General features: G+C 39.9%; 1 protein-coding gene across 1 annotated transcript in view; it reads left to right on the top strand.

The window, feature by feature from the left end:
- The first annotated feature begins 13,351 nt into the window (after nt 1–13,351).
- Nucleotides 13,352–16,900, top strand: part of mta1 (metastasis associated 1) — a 47,837-nt gene continuing 44,288 nt past the window's right edge. Inside the window, exon 1 of the mRNA XM_078277451.1 lies at nt 13,352–13,493. Within this exon, the coding sequence (XP_078133577.1) occupies nt 13,466–13,493 (28 nt within the window). The 5' untranslated portion in view covers nt 13,352–13,465. The remainder of the gene's footprint in view (nt 13,494–16,900) is intronic.

The following is a 16,900-nucleotide window of genomic DNA, read 5'->3' as shown; positions in this document are numbered from 1 at the left end:
CTTGTGCCATGAAAAAACAACCACAGGGTCTAGTTTGTTTTTATTTCAACATGTCTAAAGGGCTCAAATTAGCTACAATTTAAGGTTCCAGTAGCCTATGCCTCAAATTAAGTGCTTGTAGCTCATTGAATAGCTTGAAACTCCCACGCTCCCCAGAAAGTCAGAATTGGGGGGCCTAATCCAACACTTTTTCTGTCAGCTCAACATTATTAAGGAGAGTCTGTCCAAAAGTGTGTGCCTATATACCTTTTTGTATGATCCATTGCGTCTAGCCCGTCTTTATGCCTGTGGTAATTTGGAGAAGCTTTAAACACTTAACATTTAGATGTAGTTGCTTAACATATCGTACAACCTAGTTTGTTTCAAGCATACTAACTCCGGCCTTCAGAATCTCCATAGCTGTATTTCAAGTTGTACGTTTTACGAGCAGCACTTGAAGGCAGCATTTCTCTCTCTATGGGCCAGCCTGTGGTCTAGTCATGGCTCTGGTCATGGCCAGCCCAGGCCAGGCGGGAAAGCTTTTTGAACAAGTGGTGGGGCAGTCCACCGGGGACACATGCACTCCCACTTCCTTTTTGCCCTCTTTTCCACAAGAGGGTAGGGGTAGTGTTTGGTTGAATCACAATGCTCTCTTTCAGAGTGAGTGACTCGTAGGAATTTGTTAGGAAGACACTGAAACGTGGCTCGGGTGGATCAGCTTTCCCTTAAATAGGCTGCTGGCTTCGTGACAAATTGGGTCTACTGAGGGAGACAGGCGGAGCTGAAAAACAGCTTCTGAATTTCTCACAACCCAGAATGACAAGTCGTTGCATTCACTTATGGCCACTAATTTAAAGACATTATCAGGTCATACAGCAGTTTGTCTGCCTCTTTCCACTTGGGCCTCTTCAGAGTGACTGAGGTCATCTCTTTCACACATGGGTGCTGTCTGGTCTGTCTACAGAGTGACACAGTGCAGGTCCCGGTTCAGGAACAGACACTCTGATATTTCCCACATCTGTGTCCCAGCTGATTAGCACCCATCAGCATGCCTGTAACCGGTTCCTCCTTATCTCTGAGCTAACTGTTAAAAAAAAAAAACCAGTCAGCTTGAGACTCAACGGTCTCTTAAAGGCAGCAAAACTGTACACTGGGCAACTTTTGGTTCATCCTGATCAGCAGCAGTGCCCGAGGAGATGTTTCACAGTATTTCCTACCCAGCGTACTGTTGGAGTAGAGAGTCTTCCTGCCTCACCGCTCACGGTGTGTGTTTCATAGAGGACATGAGTTCATTACCGTTCACCTCCACTTGTTTGCTGTGGTTGCAGGTTTGTTGCCAGTTCAGCTGTGGGCAGGCCTGCGGTGCACAATTGGAGAGAGGAGAGTGGAGAGTGGAGAGGAGGAGGTCAAATATACTACAGAGCAACACAGAGACAACGAGGAGATTGAAAGTGAGAGGACTCTGTTCTCTGAAGTCCTCGGCTCACTGAACCAATGCGATAAAGATGAAAGGAAGGGTATATTATTCACATTATCTGTAATATAAAAATGTATGTGAGGCTGAAAAGGCATATCAGCAAACCTTCCCTTAAAATACAAGTTTAAAAGCTCAATTTCAATAATTTTCAAGGTTGGAAATATATGGAGTTAAAATTAATGATAGGTGAGGGAACAGATGCTTCTGACAGGCTTGTGATGTGATGCTTCTGAGGAGAGTGGGTAATCCCGGTGAGACTGAAGTGGACGTATCTAGGCCACTAGTTTTTACTTTTAACTTGTTTCTGATTTGGTGCTTGGTTCAGACCCTCGTTGTTTGTCAAGAGCAGATCGAGCATCCAGCTCCACTAAGGAAAGACAGGAATAGACAGAGAAGTGGGGGGGAGAGAAGGGTGAGGTGGTCCTAGGGGCTTTAAAGCATGTTCATACTTTTGTAGACTTACAATGGAAGTGTTGCACTCTGCCAATTTCACACATGAAGATCAGTTTACTAGTTATGAGGAGAACAACTCAGTCTGTAAAAACAGTTGTACAAAGTCTTCTATGGCTCTGGAGGAGTTTTCTAAAGTCTGAGAAACTAATCCTGATAATACCATCAGGGTATCTCAATCCAGCTTGAGAATTTAGAGAATTTATAGCAGAAAGCTTGCATTAAGAACTGGGGGTGTGCAGCTTGAATGTTGTGGGCATTTACAAGGCAGGGAGAGTCTAACTAAAGATGCTTTTAAGATGCAAAATTGGGATTTTATAGGATTTAGTGCTTTCAGAGCTTGACCTTTACTAGGGAGTGGGACTAAAAGTCAGCATATCTCAACCTCTGCTGCATCAACTTTTAAAAACATGTACTAAATCACGGGGGTACCTCTTTACATATTGCCTTACAAGGGAAAAAGTGTTAGTTTAAAGCTAACATATATGGAATATCCATAAGATTTTCTTAAAATTGCATAATTATCTTGCCATTTCAGAGGCAGTTGAATGCAGTACTAAAAATCCACATGAAACCAGATTTACACATTTTAAAATGCAATCAAAAAAGTTAATGTATCCGACCTAAACCTACTTAATTACACTAATGACGACCACCCAGAAATATGGTGATCTTTCTTTGAGATGCTCTTTGAAAAATTATATATTATACGACCTTAAACAGTGCAGTTTAAAGCCCCTGAAAAAGTTGATTTCAAATCTGAATTAGATCTTTATGACAGTAAATATTAAATTAGAAAAAAATATAAGTTAAGGTTGAAATTAACACTCAAAAACTCATGCCATCATCACATTTTCATCCAAATGTTAATCAAAATTCTGATTATCGATATGTTCAAATACATGACATCATGTTTTCCAACTGAGCCTCACCCCTTTCAAACTGGTGGGAAGGGCAAAGAGAAAACCAAAAAAATAGGTATTTTCAAATTTGTCAAAAAATTGTGTGATTATATCTGGAACCCATCACATAGTAAGTAGTTCATTGAAAAGAAAAATGCTTTTCAGGGCCTTTAATAAGTCTTTACATCTCTTGCATGCATGATACCAGTGGGAAACAAACTCTGAGCCCTTGCCGTGTTTAAAGGCTATGTTCACACTTGGTGTCTTTTTTGAGAAGTTAAAAAAAGCTGTCAGTGTTATGGTTCTAAAAAGCAGCCGAGATGTTATATAAAACAAAGCGAGTTCCCTTTACAGGGAGCACCTGGTCATATCATATAATTCGCTGTGCTCAGACTCCATTTTTTCTTGTTGTTATGAAAACAACAGGTAAAAAAAAAAGTCAAAAAAATGTGCTTGACGTAGGGCTTTTTTTTTCTCAGAAAAGTTGAACTGAAAAAAAGTTTTTTTATGATCAATTTTTTATTGTTTTTTTCTTTTTTTTTCATACAGATCATAAACACAGATTGAACAAGACCAAAAACCCTCTCCCACCCCCACCCTCTGCGGTCTCAAGGAAAACAAAACAAATAAACGAACGGAAATCACACCTTGCCTAGTCACTCTCCTCTAGTTCTTGTGGCGCTGAGGTCATTAGGTCTGATATTTGTGCTGCTGTGTTTTTCCATAGGTCAGTGGTCGATGATTTGGCTTTGTTAATCCTTGCTGTAGAGAGCTCAAGCATAACTATGTCTGGAAAATACGCCAACCACTGTTTTATACAAAGCGAGTGGGGGGGAGCCACCGTTGAGCTATCATTTTCTTGGTTGCGGTCGAGCCGGCTAGCCAAATTTTCTTCTGTATCCCAAGCAGATGTAATTAAGAGTCGTCATTAAGCAACAAAACAATCGGGTCAGAAGGAATTCGACATCCTATCACATCAGATATTATTGATGTTGTTTTATCTCACGACGTTTTTGAAAACAAGGTTTACTCCATAGGATTATAATGTAAAACAGACGCTGGCAGCTTAAAAAAAGACGCCAAGTGTCAACATAGCCTAATTAGTGCGCGACCCTTTGCCCACCAGGCTTATGAATTCCAGCTGCACACCTGTCCTAAACCCCACATACGCCAACACACATTATATAAGCCCTGTGCCCCAAGGCCAAACAGGTGCCAAAGCTGCCTTAACCCCAGACAGTGACAATCTTTTAGTTCCTTCCTTTTTCCTTCCTGTTCATTCCTCTAACACATAAACTCACACATCCATGCTCCACAGATGTAAAAGCAGGCATAATTCATATGGGCCACGTGACATGTCGTTTGCTCTGAAGGAGCCCACAGAACGGCCAGCCTGAGCCCAGCCCAACACCACAGCAGGCTGCTTCTTTCAGCCAGCGGGCACAAGTGCTGGAGAGAGGCAACCAGATGATTTTGGTCAGATTGAGGGGTTCTGAGGCCTCTATTTAAAAGTGGACAAGCACATCATTTGAAAGACCTCAGACAGCTGTGGTATTTCCTTAAATGTAAGAACACACTGTTTGTATAGACGACACGTGGTCTAGCTGGGCGAGCATGTGAGTGTCTTTGAGTAAGAGAGAGAAAAAAGAGCCTGAATTAATTATTGAAATGTTCCCATAGCACACACTCTAGAGTGGCGATTATTTTAGAAACAGTAGCCTATGTTTAGCTCTGCTAGGAGACAGGGGTAAGATTAAACAGTCTCAGCAGATGATAGGCTATATTTTGTGAGGTTTTGATAGACAGCAGATACTCTATCTTTTACGATAAGGCCACGAGGACAACAGGACCTGTTTTATCTGCTCTCTTTCTCCGGGTCTCAAAATGTGATGGATCTTGTCTCTTTTAAGGATGCTCGCCTCTTGTTGAGCCTTGATACAAACAAGTAAACAGAAGTTACACACATAATATAATATATAATCAGTGTAAGCCTCACAACTATGAAAATAAACGTGTAATTCTCTCACATTTTTATGATTAATCAAACATAAACCAGCAGTCCTGCCCATTGGTGGTCACTTTTACCGTATTTAATTGCAATGTTTCCGTGGAAGATCTTCATAAAGTAGGAATTCAGGTGTTAGATGGCACCGATAACATAAGGTATACTACATGTACTGTATGTAAACACTACCAATTTATTACAAAATGACCTCTGTGCTTACACAGGCATTTCTTTGTGTTAGTTTGCGGTAATTTGATTAAATACAGTTTTATTTAAGAATATGCACACAATATAGAGGTCTTAAAATCGTACTTTAGTGGTGCAGATCCCCTAACTTATTTTTAATTATTTAAATTACCAAAACTGATTGACTTCCAGTAAACTTGTGACTTGGCGCTTCGTTGAGTCTGTGGCAGTTGCCCATTTAACCATGCAGCCTTGATTAGGACTTTATGGTTGGCTGGAAAATCTCAAAATAATTTATTGAATAAAAGGTTCTTACGGTTGTCCTGCACCCACACCAGTTGGAGACTATTCATAATGAATAACACTTTTGAGGCTGTTTTGAAATGATTTACCGTGATGTTTGACAGCAGCTGCTATCTGACTAAATGGGTGCTCCTGTTTGTTAAAGTCCCTCCTCAGGTCTACTCTGGGACTGACCCAACCCTGGGCTGGCTTTTTACGGACAAAACAACAGTCTGTTTGTGGCTCCATTACAGTATTTCTAAGTGCAGATGGGAGAGTCCTCTTGTGTTTTCTTTAGCCATGGACAGTACATTTTGAAGTATGTTACTTCAACTTGGACTGTGAGGGGTATAGATTCCACTGAATGCCATTTTTAGTGATGTGGGTGTATTGTTTTACTTAGCAGACGTCTTCACTGGTCACTGTTGGTCGAGGTTCCACAGTATGCACTTTTCACTGCTCCCTTGTCTAATCTAAAAGCCTATTTTTAGCCTGTGCAATCTGTATATGTTCAATAAATCTGTCATTTCATTTTCTGTTGTTTGTTTACAACATGAAGCGAAGCGAGGGTTTGGGGGCATATGTGCTCTGCTGTGGCGCCGAGGCGTGTTGAGGGAGGGTGTGGTAGAGGGCAGCTGGCAGAAGATTTTGGAGGTTTTGATGTCTCTATCTACAAGTCCTGTGATCCTCCCTCTCACAGAGCTCCCTATCATTTCTGAGGGAATCTCTCAAGTAGCGTAAAGCACATGGGAGTTAGACTTTGAACACAGACAACCTGCATGTCTTCATGAGTTTTTAATTAAAATATTATCTTTAGGAGGATAATTAACACATCAAATACCTTCTTGGAGGTGATTTGAAGGCAACTGAACCAGTATTATTAAGCTGTTTAAACCAATATGTAACATGTGTTTTTCTTTTCTACATTTCTGCACTTTGTGTAATCACACTAAAGACCCCTGGGCAGTCAGTCAAAGGTCTGACTAATTAAGGCGTTTCTGTTTGTGGGGCAGCATGTTGTTGAAGGGAAACTCATTAATGATCAATACGTCCGGAAAACTCCGTCTTACTCTGCAGATGTATCAGTGTTAAATGTGCTGTGTGAGCTTCACTCATCAAGCATCAATCAGCAGTACTGACAACTGGTCGGCTGTATCAATCATGTAGTTCGGAAGTAGACCTTTAAAGTGTGAGAGTTTGACACAAACATTACAGGAACAGTTTGACATTTTAGACACCTAATCGCTTCCTTGCGGAGAGTTAGATGAAAATATTGATGCCACTTTCATGTCTGTACGCTAAATGTGAAGCTATAGTTAGCAGACAATTATCTTAGATTAGCATAAAGACAGAAAGCAGCTAGCTTGGTTCTGTCCAAGGTAAAAAACAAACCAAAAAACACACAACTCGTCTTTTATACATTTAGATTTTTGTAAAAACAAGACATAATGTGTTAATTAGTGAGCTTTAATCATGCTGGCATTTTTAGCTTTGGACTGAGCCATGCTAGCTGTCTTTCTTGCTTCCAGTTATGCTAACTTACTAAGTTAGCTAGCACAATTGTCTGCTTCATATTTAGCATACAGACATGAGAGTAGTATCATTCTTCTCATCTATCGGCAAGAAAGGGAATAGGCGTATTTTTTTCAAAATGTTTTTTTAATTAAATTAAATAAAGTTTTCTGCAAGAGATGCACATGAAGTAGTCTCAAAATTTGTTACAGTAGCATTTGGCCAAAAGAAAATGGCACCAACTCATAGAACATAATTGTTTTTGCACCAACTTCTTACATATTTTCTGGTAGTTTTTAAAGAATAGTCATTCTTGGTAATGACAACGTTTTGGGATAATGTTGTTTTCCAAAATTCAAAGTCATAACAACAGTTGAAGTCAAAAGTATTTAAAAATGATACTGGAAATCCCCAAGGGAAACCGCCTTCTCTTTCACATCTGACAGGCACTCCCTTGCTGTGTCTGTCCACAAACAATATCACTCACTGTGACAAGGTCTTGCCTGTTCGGCTCTCTCTCTCTCTCTCTCTCTCTCTCTCTCTCTCTCTCCCAAATTTTATAATAAAAAAATTCAGTACTGGAAACTTTTTCTTTAGGCCTACCTCAGAATTAAACAAAGCTTGTCTGTTTCTTCCACATGAGCAAGGACATTACACACGTAGCTGCCCTACGCAGTAAAATTAACTGGTCACATTCAGTACATTAAGAATTTTGTTCCAGTTGATGTAAAGAAACATGCTGTTCACTCTGAGTTGAGCTCTTGTGGTGTATAATTAGACCATCTGAACATGGGTGGTGCTGCAATGGAAAACAAAGCACACTCTTCCAGATCCCGTCCTGTTTTAGGTGCTTATAGAGGCCTTAAGAGACAAACCTTGATTTGTACCTTCCCTATTCTCTGCAGGATTAAAAGGTTGAAAACACCTCTCTATCCCTACTGGCATCATAGCATGGAGCATAAGGCTTCTTGGTGTCATAAGGGTACACCAAGCACATCATCTGTGTTTCACATCAATCAACCATAATTACCTCTGGGCTGTCATGGGGTCCACTAAAGAAAAGCATGTGTGTAGAAATTACTAATATTTAACAACTTGGCAGGACAAGGCAGGACAAAGAAAGAATTATCTTACTGTTAGAGAGTTGCTCTTAGACTTCTTAGTGAGCTAACGATAAATCTAATTTAAGCATTAGTCCTAATTAGATCCCAATAATCTAATATAGTGAAATAAAATGTCTCAAAAAACAAAAGCCCATACTCTGGTTAAACAGCCTACAAGCAAATTACAAAGCAATTACATGTCCATCCAGTATTGTTCAAACTGACATGACAACTACAGTAGAGTTGTAAACAAAAAGTGTACACAGTTAGTCCAATATAACTGCCTGGAGGTGTGTCACATCATAATATAGATCAGGTTTCCATCTAAACCAGGAGCCTAACAAGGTGAAATATCTAGCACACCAGAATAAAAGCAGCAGCTTTTGGTGTTTGGTTGGCAGCACTCAAACTCACACATGATGTAAAAACCCCAGTGATACATCACAGGGGAGCCCTCTTTAGTGGGTTTAGTCTTTGACTTTAACGGCATATGCAGCTGGCTTTTCCTGTCTGCTGTATGTCACATGAAGGCCATAAAGCATTTCATTATTTGTGTATTATTGTTTACAATGATAACACATTGAAGGACCTATAGTTGCATCTTGAATTATTAGTTATTTAAAGCGGTAGCACCTCTGTCTACAGTATTGATCATTCAGTTATCTAATATGTTGTGTTCAATTGGATGTATAAATGTATACGTGCATGTTATGCATGTGTGTATTTTTGGGGGTCAGACATAAAAGATATGTATCACAAGTTGCTGAATCTTTAAGCGTCCTGACATCAGCTGGTGCAGCTCACCAATAAAATTACAAACATTCTTGCTGGAAAGAAATTCAAGACGTGACTTTATGATGCCATTTGCCATTCCAGTGATTCCTTTTTCATGTCTGAGTGTTGTGAGTTTTCCCCACATGGTACAGTCCTCTCACCAACTGCCAGTGCCTCTCCTCTCTCTGAAGATGGAGACACGTTTGGCGGTTCATCAGCTGTTTCACAAAAAATGTGTTGCTCTCGTCTGGCAGCTCCTGGCATTTTGGCACCTTATCCTGTGGTGAAAGGGTGGACACTTGGCGATGGGATTCCCTTGCAAGGTTGGGCCAGGGACCTACGAAGGGGCCTCTTTTTGGGTGCCACATATTTAACTGTCTGCATCCATATCTGACACAGTCTTTCTTCTCAGTGTGACAATTATTCCGCTTTCATTCTGTGAAGGTCACAGTATCAATAACCCACACAAGTGCAATATGGTTAATCCCTTTGGATTAGGGCCAAGGTTTCTTGTGAGGCCTTCAAAGTATGGTTGAGTGTTTCCAGCCAAGCCATGTCTGCAGTAACAGATTACCTCTAAAAGCAACCTACACAGCAAATCAGCTTTCTAGCGCTAGCAGAGAGACAATAATGATGACATAGTTTAATTGATGTTATCCTACATGCAACATTTTTATGTCAGCCCAGATGCTACTCACTGGGATTGTCCCAGAATGTATGATAATTCACTGAAGTGTCATTTCCTCTTTAGGGATTCCTTCCCCCTCCCACTACATCACTGCTTTGTTCGGGAGGACAATAGAAAAAAAAGAAGAAAAAAAAGCTATGCACTTGTGGCTATACTTGTTATGTGCTCAATAAAAATAAATAAATTAAAAAAAAAAGGCTAATAGAAAAGGCTGTGTGAGTGATGATCCCTGCTGGTGGAATTAGGTAAGTGCAACTTGGAGCATCTTGTTTTCCCAGTGAGTCATCGGTGCTAAGACATTTTGATGGTTTCTTACTGGTCTTGGAGCTTAACTGTATGTTTCAAATGAACTATAGATTATGGATAGAAGTGGATCCAACTATACATGCCCCTGAAGCAGCTACACCTTTGTCTTAACTGCCCATTTTGTAAAATGCAAGACAATAGCTCCCCCTGTAGTTTGATATTGATAAATACAAGCTGTATGTCATTTCCAAGATTCTTTGTGAAGCACTGTATTTATTCAGCTACTGATATTTTTAGCTGTGAAATCTGTCTGACAGATCCCCTACAGCAGAGATTCCTAATTAAAAGAGTCGGCACTGCCTCCTGCCAAAGCTTTCAGAGCAGTCAAAAACATGGCTAGTCACTAATGAAGTCTGCAACAGAGAACTGTCACGTTCAGGACTTGTATAGAATCAAGTCAGACAATAAAAAATTATACGTGTGTGACATGATAGACTTTACCTTTTATGAGTATTTTCTTTAAATTGCAATGTGGTGGTGATGCCTTTTCAGTTTGAAGGTGCAGATGAGAAGTTGTGTGTATAGATTTGAGAATGTGGCATCTCTTTAAATTGCTGTTGGTATACTGTCGCTAAGAGCATAAGTAATGTTTTTTGTTGTTCAGTCACTATACATTATATCTACAGCATGAGTCTGACTCTGTGGGGTGTTGGGAACACTGTCACCGGTATTGTTCCACAATAACAATGATAACAATGATAAGTAATCCGGTTTTTCCACTGTTAATACAGAAATACACCTATGCACAATTAGGTGTAGAGGAGAGAGTGCTCTAATAGTCCCTTTATTGCTGTGCCTCTCATAGTGTCTCTGGATCCAAGCACAACCCACAGTGAGAGAACCAACCACAATCAAAGATATGGAATAGTTTCTGCCAGGAAACAGGCCTAATTGATTTCCTCTGTGTCTTTGTCCCTCCTGTGCATTTATCTGTAACTTGGAGGAGTGGAGGACAGAAAGAGGACGAGAGATAAAAGAAAGGTAGGGCCATCAGAGGTCATACTCTGAGACTGCAACCAAACCGAGGGGAGTTTCTGCAGAGGCTCTGTGTCTCGAGCCAATCCATCTCCACAGACTGAGATTCATCAGGGAGAACACCTGCAGCGCTCTGCACTGAATACTGTTCTGCCTGCACTCGCCTGCCTGTCTTCCTGACTGCAGAAACATCTGGCAGAGGAGCAAGTGGATTCAAAAAGAACATCTGCACAGCAGCAAGCAGCCAAGTAAACAAACACTGCTAATGAAAGTAGTCACAGTTCCCAAACACAAGGCTTCATTGTTGACCACCTATTTTCCTTTAATTAAGACCATATTAGGTATTGGCACTGTTTTCTCAGTTTATAGGAGAAAATTACAACAGCTGAGAAGACAGCTCACTTATGTCAATCGCTGTATGATATATATCACACACACACACACACACACACACACACACACACACACACACACACACACACACACACACACACACTGTGCAGGGATATGCTGTGATATACTGCAATACATTTTTATTGCTCCAAAGAAAAGTCAATTAGTAGGGTAAGCATGTAAAATAAAGTGCAATACAGGGAGCAATGTTGTAAATGCAGTAATATTCAGTCAGATAATGGATGTGTGTTTTGTGCAGAAATGCATGTATGTTGCACATAGTAGTGAGCAGCATAGTGTAAATGGGCAATAAATATATAATATGCAAAAATATCCATTGGCTCATAATGCTCTCTCATGTCTTATACACAGCAGAGTTAGTTTTGTTCCCACTGTTAAACATTGGCATTAAAAAACATTCTCAAATTCACTTTATTTGCTCTCGTTCCTTTTCATAAAAGAAACCCAGAGACACAATACAGGATCCCTCCAATGCGGCACAGTTCCAACATTGAGACTGCACACTTGAGCAGGAGTGCGTACTGTAAGTACACACGATTGGCTTATGGCGGTCACGTGACTGCAGACTGTAGTCCCCTGTGTTAGGAAACAGTAATTGAGGCTTCCATATGGTATAGATCAGATGTAGCCTTCACCACAGCATTCCTCCAGCACTGAGGCTCTACGCTTGTATCCACAATGAAAACCAAGCTAATCAAACAACTATCTGCAAAAGACTATACAATATATTCTCTCTGTCATACCGTATTTCACTTATTAGACACATTCCGCTACTCTTGTGTTTTTTTAGAAGCAATATTTGTTTTGATTATGATATATTGCAATATACCAAGAAAAATATATGTGTATGTGGTGGGTGTTGACCAGGAGAACAGTACTGCTGGTGTTTGCAGTCCAAAACATCCCATTTTTCAATGGCAAATTATGCCAAAAAAAAAAAACTGTCTACTTTCTATTTACCTACATGCATGCACATCCCTCCCTACATTTACCTAAATAGATGGTTGTAGTAGGCTTGATAGTCTTATACCTACCTGTGATGATGCTAGAGTCCTGTGTATCCCATAATATCATATGATCAATAACTGTGCTGCCCTCATTGCACACTGTGTACATAATGTTGTGTAACTTTTTGTTTTACAGTTATAAAGTATGAGCTAAAATATGTGTGAATATGAGCTATATAGAACACTGTTTTAATGAATAAACCTGCATTGCAGTATGCAAACAGTTTTTCCAGCTTGATTCATTATACCACACTGTTGCATGTGGAAAAAAAGGAAACAATTAAACAGGAAAATACGCAAAATTAACAACATAATTTGATTTGACCTGATCCCTGAGTAAATTTAAAGACTCTCATCATGAGAAGATTTCAATTGCGGAGTAATCGTACCACGTTGACATGAATATCACACATTCAATCTTATCTAGACAACCTAAAACAAATACTATGAAATATAAAAATACCATGAAACAGCTTAGGGCTACATAAATGTAATACCAACTACATAAACATAAAAACAAAAGTGTGCCACCCTAACAATTAGGCCAGGTATGCCTATCACATACTATCTGTAAAACATTTTTATTCTTTATTACATTACAGATAGTCATGTGGTGGTTCATGGACCTCACTTGATTCCACTGAGCTAAAGGATTTGGGATCACACAACATTTGGTTTCAGGTAGGGACAAGGGTGCTTAATTTTCTGGTACACCAAGTTCCAGGTATTCTTTATTCCTTTTTTTTATATATATCTATAATTTCTGGGGCTTAGCAAACTCTTCAAAGGTTTCGCCTTAAATAATAGTGATATTTTACTGTTTGAACCAGGGTAATCACACTAGGCCTACTCAACCTTAAACATCTTTCATAGGTTCCTTAATATTTGCGCCAGTTTCTGTATTTAAACATGTCCGTTTTATAAAACCGTTTCCATTTCCACACGAAAATAAAGATTTTTCCTCCGTTTACCATTTAATCTAGCTGATGATACTTATGTTACATGAGTTACAAAGTTCAGGTAACGTTAACTAGCTAAGTAACTAAGTAAATAGGATAACCGTTGATTTTGTATGAGTCAGTGACGTCACTTGTGGGACTACAACAAAGCCTGTGGCGTAGCTGTATTTTGAAAATGCTAGTAGCAAAACAGTTACAACATTAAACTAGTAATTAAATAATTAATTTGCTACACTACTTTTTACCAAAACCTGCAGCCGAACTTCGGGTTTAGAAAAAAAAATAGTGTACTGTCTCTTTAAGGTCCCTCAGCTAGTCTGTTTCGTATTGATCAATCCACCATTTTCCAACACACAGCGGCGGCAGTGCTAACACAGCTCCGGCAGCGCGAGAGAGAAGAGAGCCACCCCTCTACCTGGAGAGGAAGCCAGGGACCCGGGGCAGTCATGGCAGCGAACATGTACCGGGTTGGAGGTAAGATTTAGAACCTTCCCGTAATGTTTTTATGGCGTACTCGCCACTATCCGCCGCGGGTCTTTTATGGTATTTACAGAGCGTCCGTCTTTCCTTCCCTTCTTTTATTTCCCTAAAGCTAAAGAGCCTTGTGCTTCACAGATGATGATGGTGAAGAGGAGGATGGTGATGAAGAGTAGTGGTTCGCTTACTGCTGGATTCCATCGTTTCTTTTGTGTTTGTTGTAACTTGCGATAATCCCAAACAACTACTTCTATATGCGGATACACCTAAAGTAACATGCATTGTGTTTCTATATATTTAAGGTAACGTTAGCATGGCGAACGTATTGTAAAAGTTTTGCGTGCCTTTCAACTATTGCCCCGGCTACTCTTTCATAATGATAACGTTAACTAACGTTAATCCACTAACCTGCAGAAACTCGGTAAAATAGGCAGGGAAGCAGCAAGTAGGTGTTTGTATAGAGAAAGTGCAGATAAAGGAACTAGGATTAATTAAAAGTTAAAAGCTAGATGGTATAATTGGAATAGGAATATCATTGCATGCTTAAAGATGCATTTTCACATCTTTAACCAGTTTTTTTTCTTATTTTTTTTGTACAGCCATCTCCAGTTAATACCTTTTTATTAAGGTTGCTGTTTTCCCCCTCCCACTCATTTTCTGCTTATGTTGCTCTGATTCATATCCAGTATGTATACTGTGTAAAAATAGGCACATGAAAGTTACTGCAGCTATACCATAGTTTAGATAAGGCAGTGGCTGTTTTTTTGGGAGACTGGATAACTGGATACAAAGAAAGGACAGAACCGCACAAAAGAACAGAAAGGGTGGCATATGACAATAATCAGATGCTTTACACTTTAATATAGATTAGTGTTGCAGAGTTTTGACTTATCATGACATTTTATTAGGCTGCTGGTAAACTGTTCTCTTCAAATTTCACTGTCAAAAAGTGTCAGAACAACCACATAAAGGTGTGCCATGACTGTAGTAAATGGCAGGTGTAACTATTTAGAGAATAGTTCCCTCATCCATTTGGAGCTGGTCAGCCTGTACTTCCATCAGGCAGATATTTCCATTCATGTTTTTGATTGCAGTCTGATGTTCTCCTTGTTATAGTTAGCCAAATAGTGCACTTCTTTTTAACTGTATACTTTGCAAACACGTATGTCAAAGCTAAAGGAGATGGATGGAAAGCAAGAGTGACTGATTACATTCAGAAGATATATTTACATGCAATCGCTGACAATTGTCTAGTGAAGCAGGAATGCTGTGACTCTCCTTGGCATGGTACACACATTAAAAATAGCCTGTAGTGAACGTCATAGCCCTCCTATTTAGTCAATTGAAAGGCCTACCTGAGTGAGAACAGGATAATGTCCAGAGCAGGGCAGGAAGTTAACACTTCATCAGCCAAACGATGCTGAATTTAGTACATCTCTTCCCTCTGTCAGCCTCTTAATGCTGAGATGCTAACCAGCTGAGCTTGTATGTCTCATCTGTAGAAAAGTTCAGCTTGCAAAACGATACAGCTTTGTGATTTACACCATTTCCCTGCCTGTCTGTCTGCTGTAGCTTTAAGATGGTGTATTTTGGCCCCATACGGTAGCACTCTCTGCAGTTTAAAGTGAAATGAAATGAAGTAAACTATTCACATTAACACTTTTACAACTATCAACCTATATCCAAGTATGTCCTGTCTGTCCAAAATCCTTACAAATAGGCCTAATTGTGTAATAACCCAAACTAATCCAAAGCCACAAAGCAACAAGAAAAAAATCTCATTACTGAACAAACATACCATTAATTAGTTTTTCCACAGTCAATAATAATTAGATAACAAACGAGCACAATTCAGGCCAAAAAACAAGCCTAATAATTGACTGACGTTTCTCCTGAGACAAATTCAACCCAGCATCAGAACAAAGCAGAACCCTTGGAAAGATGGCCGCCACTTTGTAAGACAATGCAGGAACATCATGGAAAAGCAATGACTTCCCCTGTGATTGAACCATGAACAAAAGCTGGCTCCGTAGGCCCTGATGTCTTTGTTTTTATCCTGCAGGCCACACGCCACTCTTCCTGTGCCCAGCGGTGCTCCTTCCTACTGCTTTCCCCTCATACACAGGAAAGTGTTGGTGACTAAGTATAGTCTCGGTCATGACTCTTATCATCTTAATGGTGGGAAGGGAAGAGAGGCTAGCCCAGAGTTTCTGTGCACAGGCCACGGAAGTTGTAAAAGTCTGAACCTCCAAACAAGAGTCATCGGGGGCGGTGGTGGCTCAGGAGGTAGAGCGGGTCATCCTTGAATCACAAGGTCGGCTCCTCCTGTCCGCATGTCGAAGGGTGGGCAAGACACTGAACCCCAAGTACACTGAACCCCTTGCATGGCTGCTCCGCCACCATCCACCCGGTGAACAAATGTTTATGTGTGAATAGCTGAAGAGGCAAATTGTAAAAAGCTTTGTCCAGTAAGGTAGAAGGGCGCTATATAAATACAATTAACCATTTACCAAGACTGGCTGCAAATTTTGGCTGGGGTTTTTTTTAGGTCTAGATTTAGATGCTTTAAAGGATAGGTTCAACATTTTTAAGTCTGTTTTTAGGCCTGCACGATTCGGGGGAAAATATGAATCACGATTTTTTTAGTTTAGAATTGACATCATGATTCTCTGCCACGATTTTTTTTTCTCACGAAGTGTGACGTTTATTGCACACATGAACCATGACAAAACAAAAACAATTCGGCAGTATCAAACATAGATTTTTTTTAATTTTTTTTTTGGCACCTATAGAACATTGCGCATCACCACAAGCCTGTAAACATAGAGGCTTCAGTGAATAAAGAAAACAAAGTATACTGGCCATTTAAGTACAGTAGGCTACCAAAAATAGTGACATCTAACACACTGAACTACTGTAAATATGGCCCTGATACAGGCTCTATCTGAACTCCTTGAACATGTCTTTACATAATTAAAACATGTCAATGTCAAATGCTTTCAATAAATTAAATGGAGAAAAAAAAGAAAATCAAAGTCATTTAAAAATTAAATCGCGAACGGGGGTGAATCGAGATGGTGATTTTATAACGATTTATCGTGCAGGCCTAATAGTAAGTTGTTGGGCATATGGAATCGACAGTGCTTGTTCTGTGTAAAAAATGGTTTGAAGTTGCTGAAGTTTGTCTGCAAGGTAAACAGTAGAAATAAGTCATGTGCTTGCATGTAATTGATTGGATGACGTCGCTTTGTAGCAAAAGTTGAGCCAGGTTCAACTTTTTTGCTGGACGACCATGTTTTATTTTGTGCCAAAGCCCGCTGTGTCGACACCTCCGCTGAACTGCCAGGCTGCCCCCAATTCAAATGAATGAGGGGGCTGCGTTTTTTTCTAGCGGAGCTAATGTT

The sequence above is a fragment of the Sander vitreus genome, chromosome 20 (genome assembly GCF_031162955.1).
Source record: "Sander vitreus isolate 19-12246 chromosome 20, sanVit1, whole genome shotgun sequence".
In the NCBI taxonomy this organism is placed as follows: domain Eukaryota; kingdom Metazoa; phylum Chordata; class Actinopteri; order Perciformes; family Percidae; genus Sander; species Sander vitreus.
Note: the sequence above shows the minus strand (reverse complement) of the source record. Positions and strands in the feature narration are given on the sequence as shown.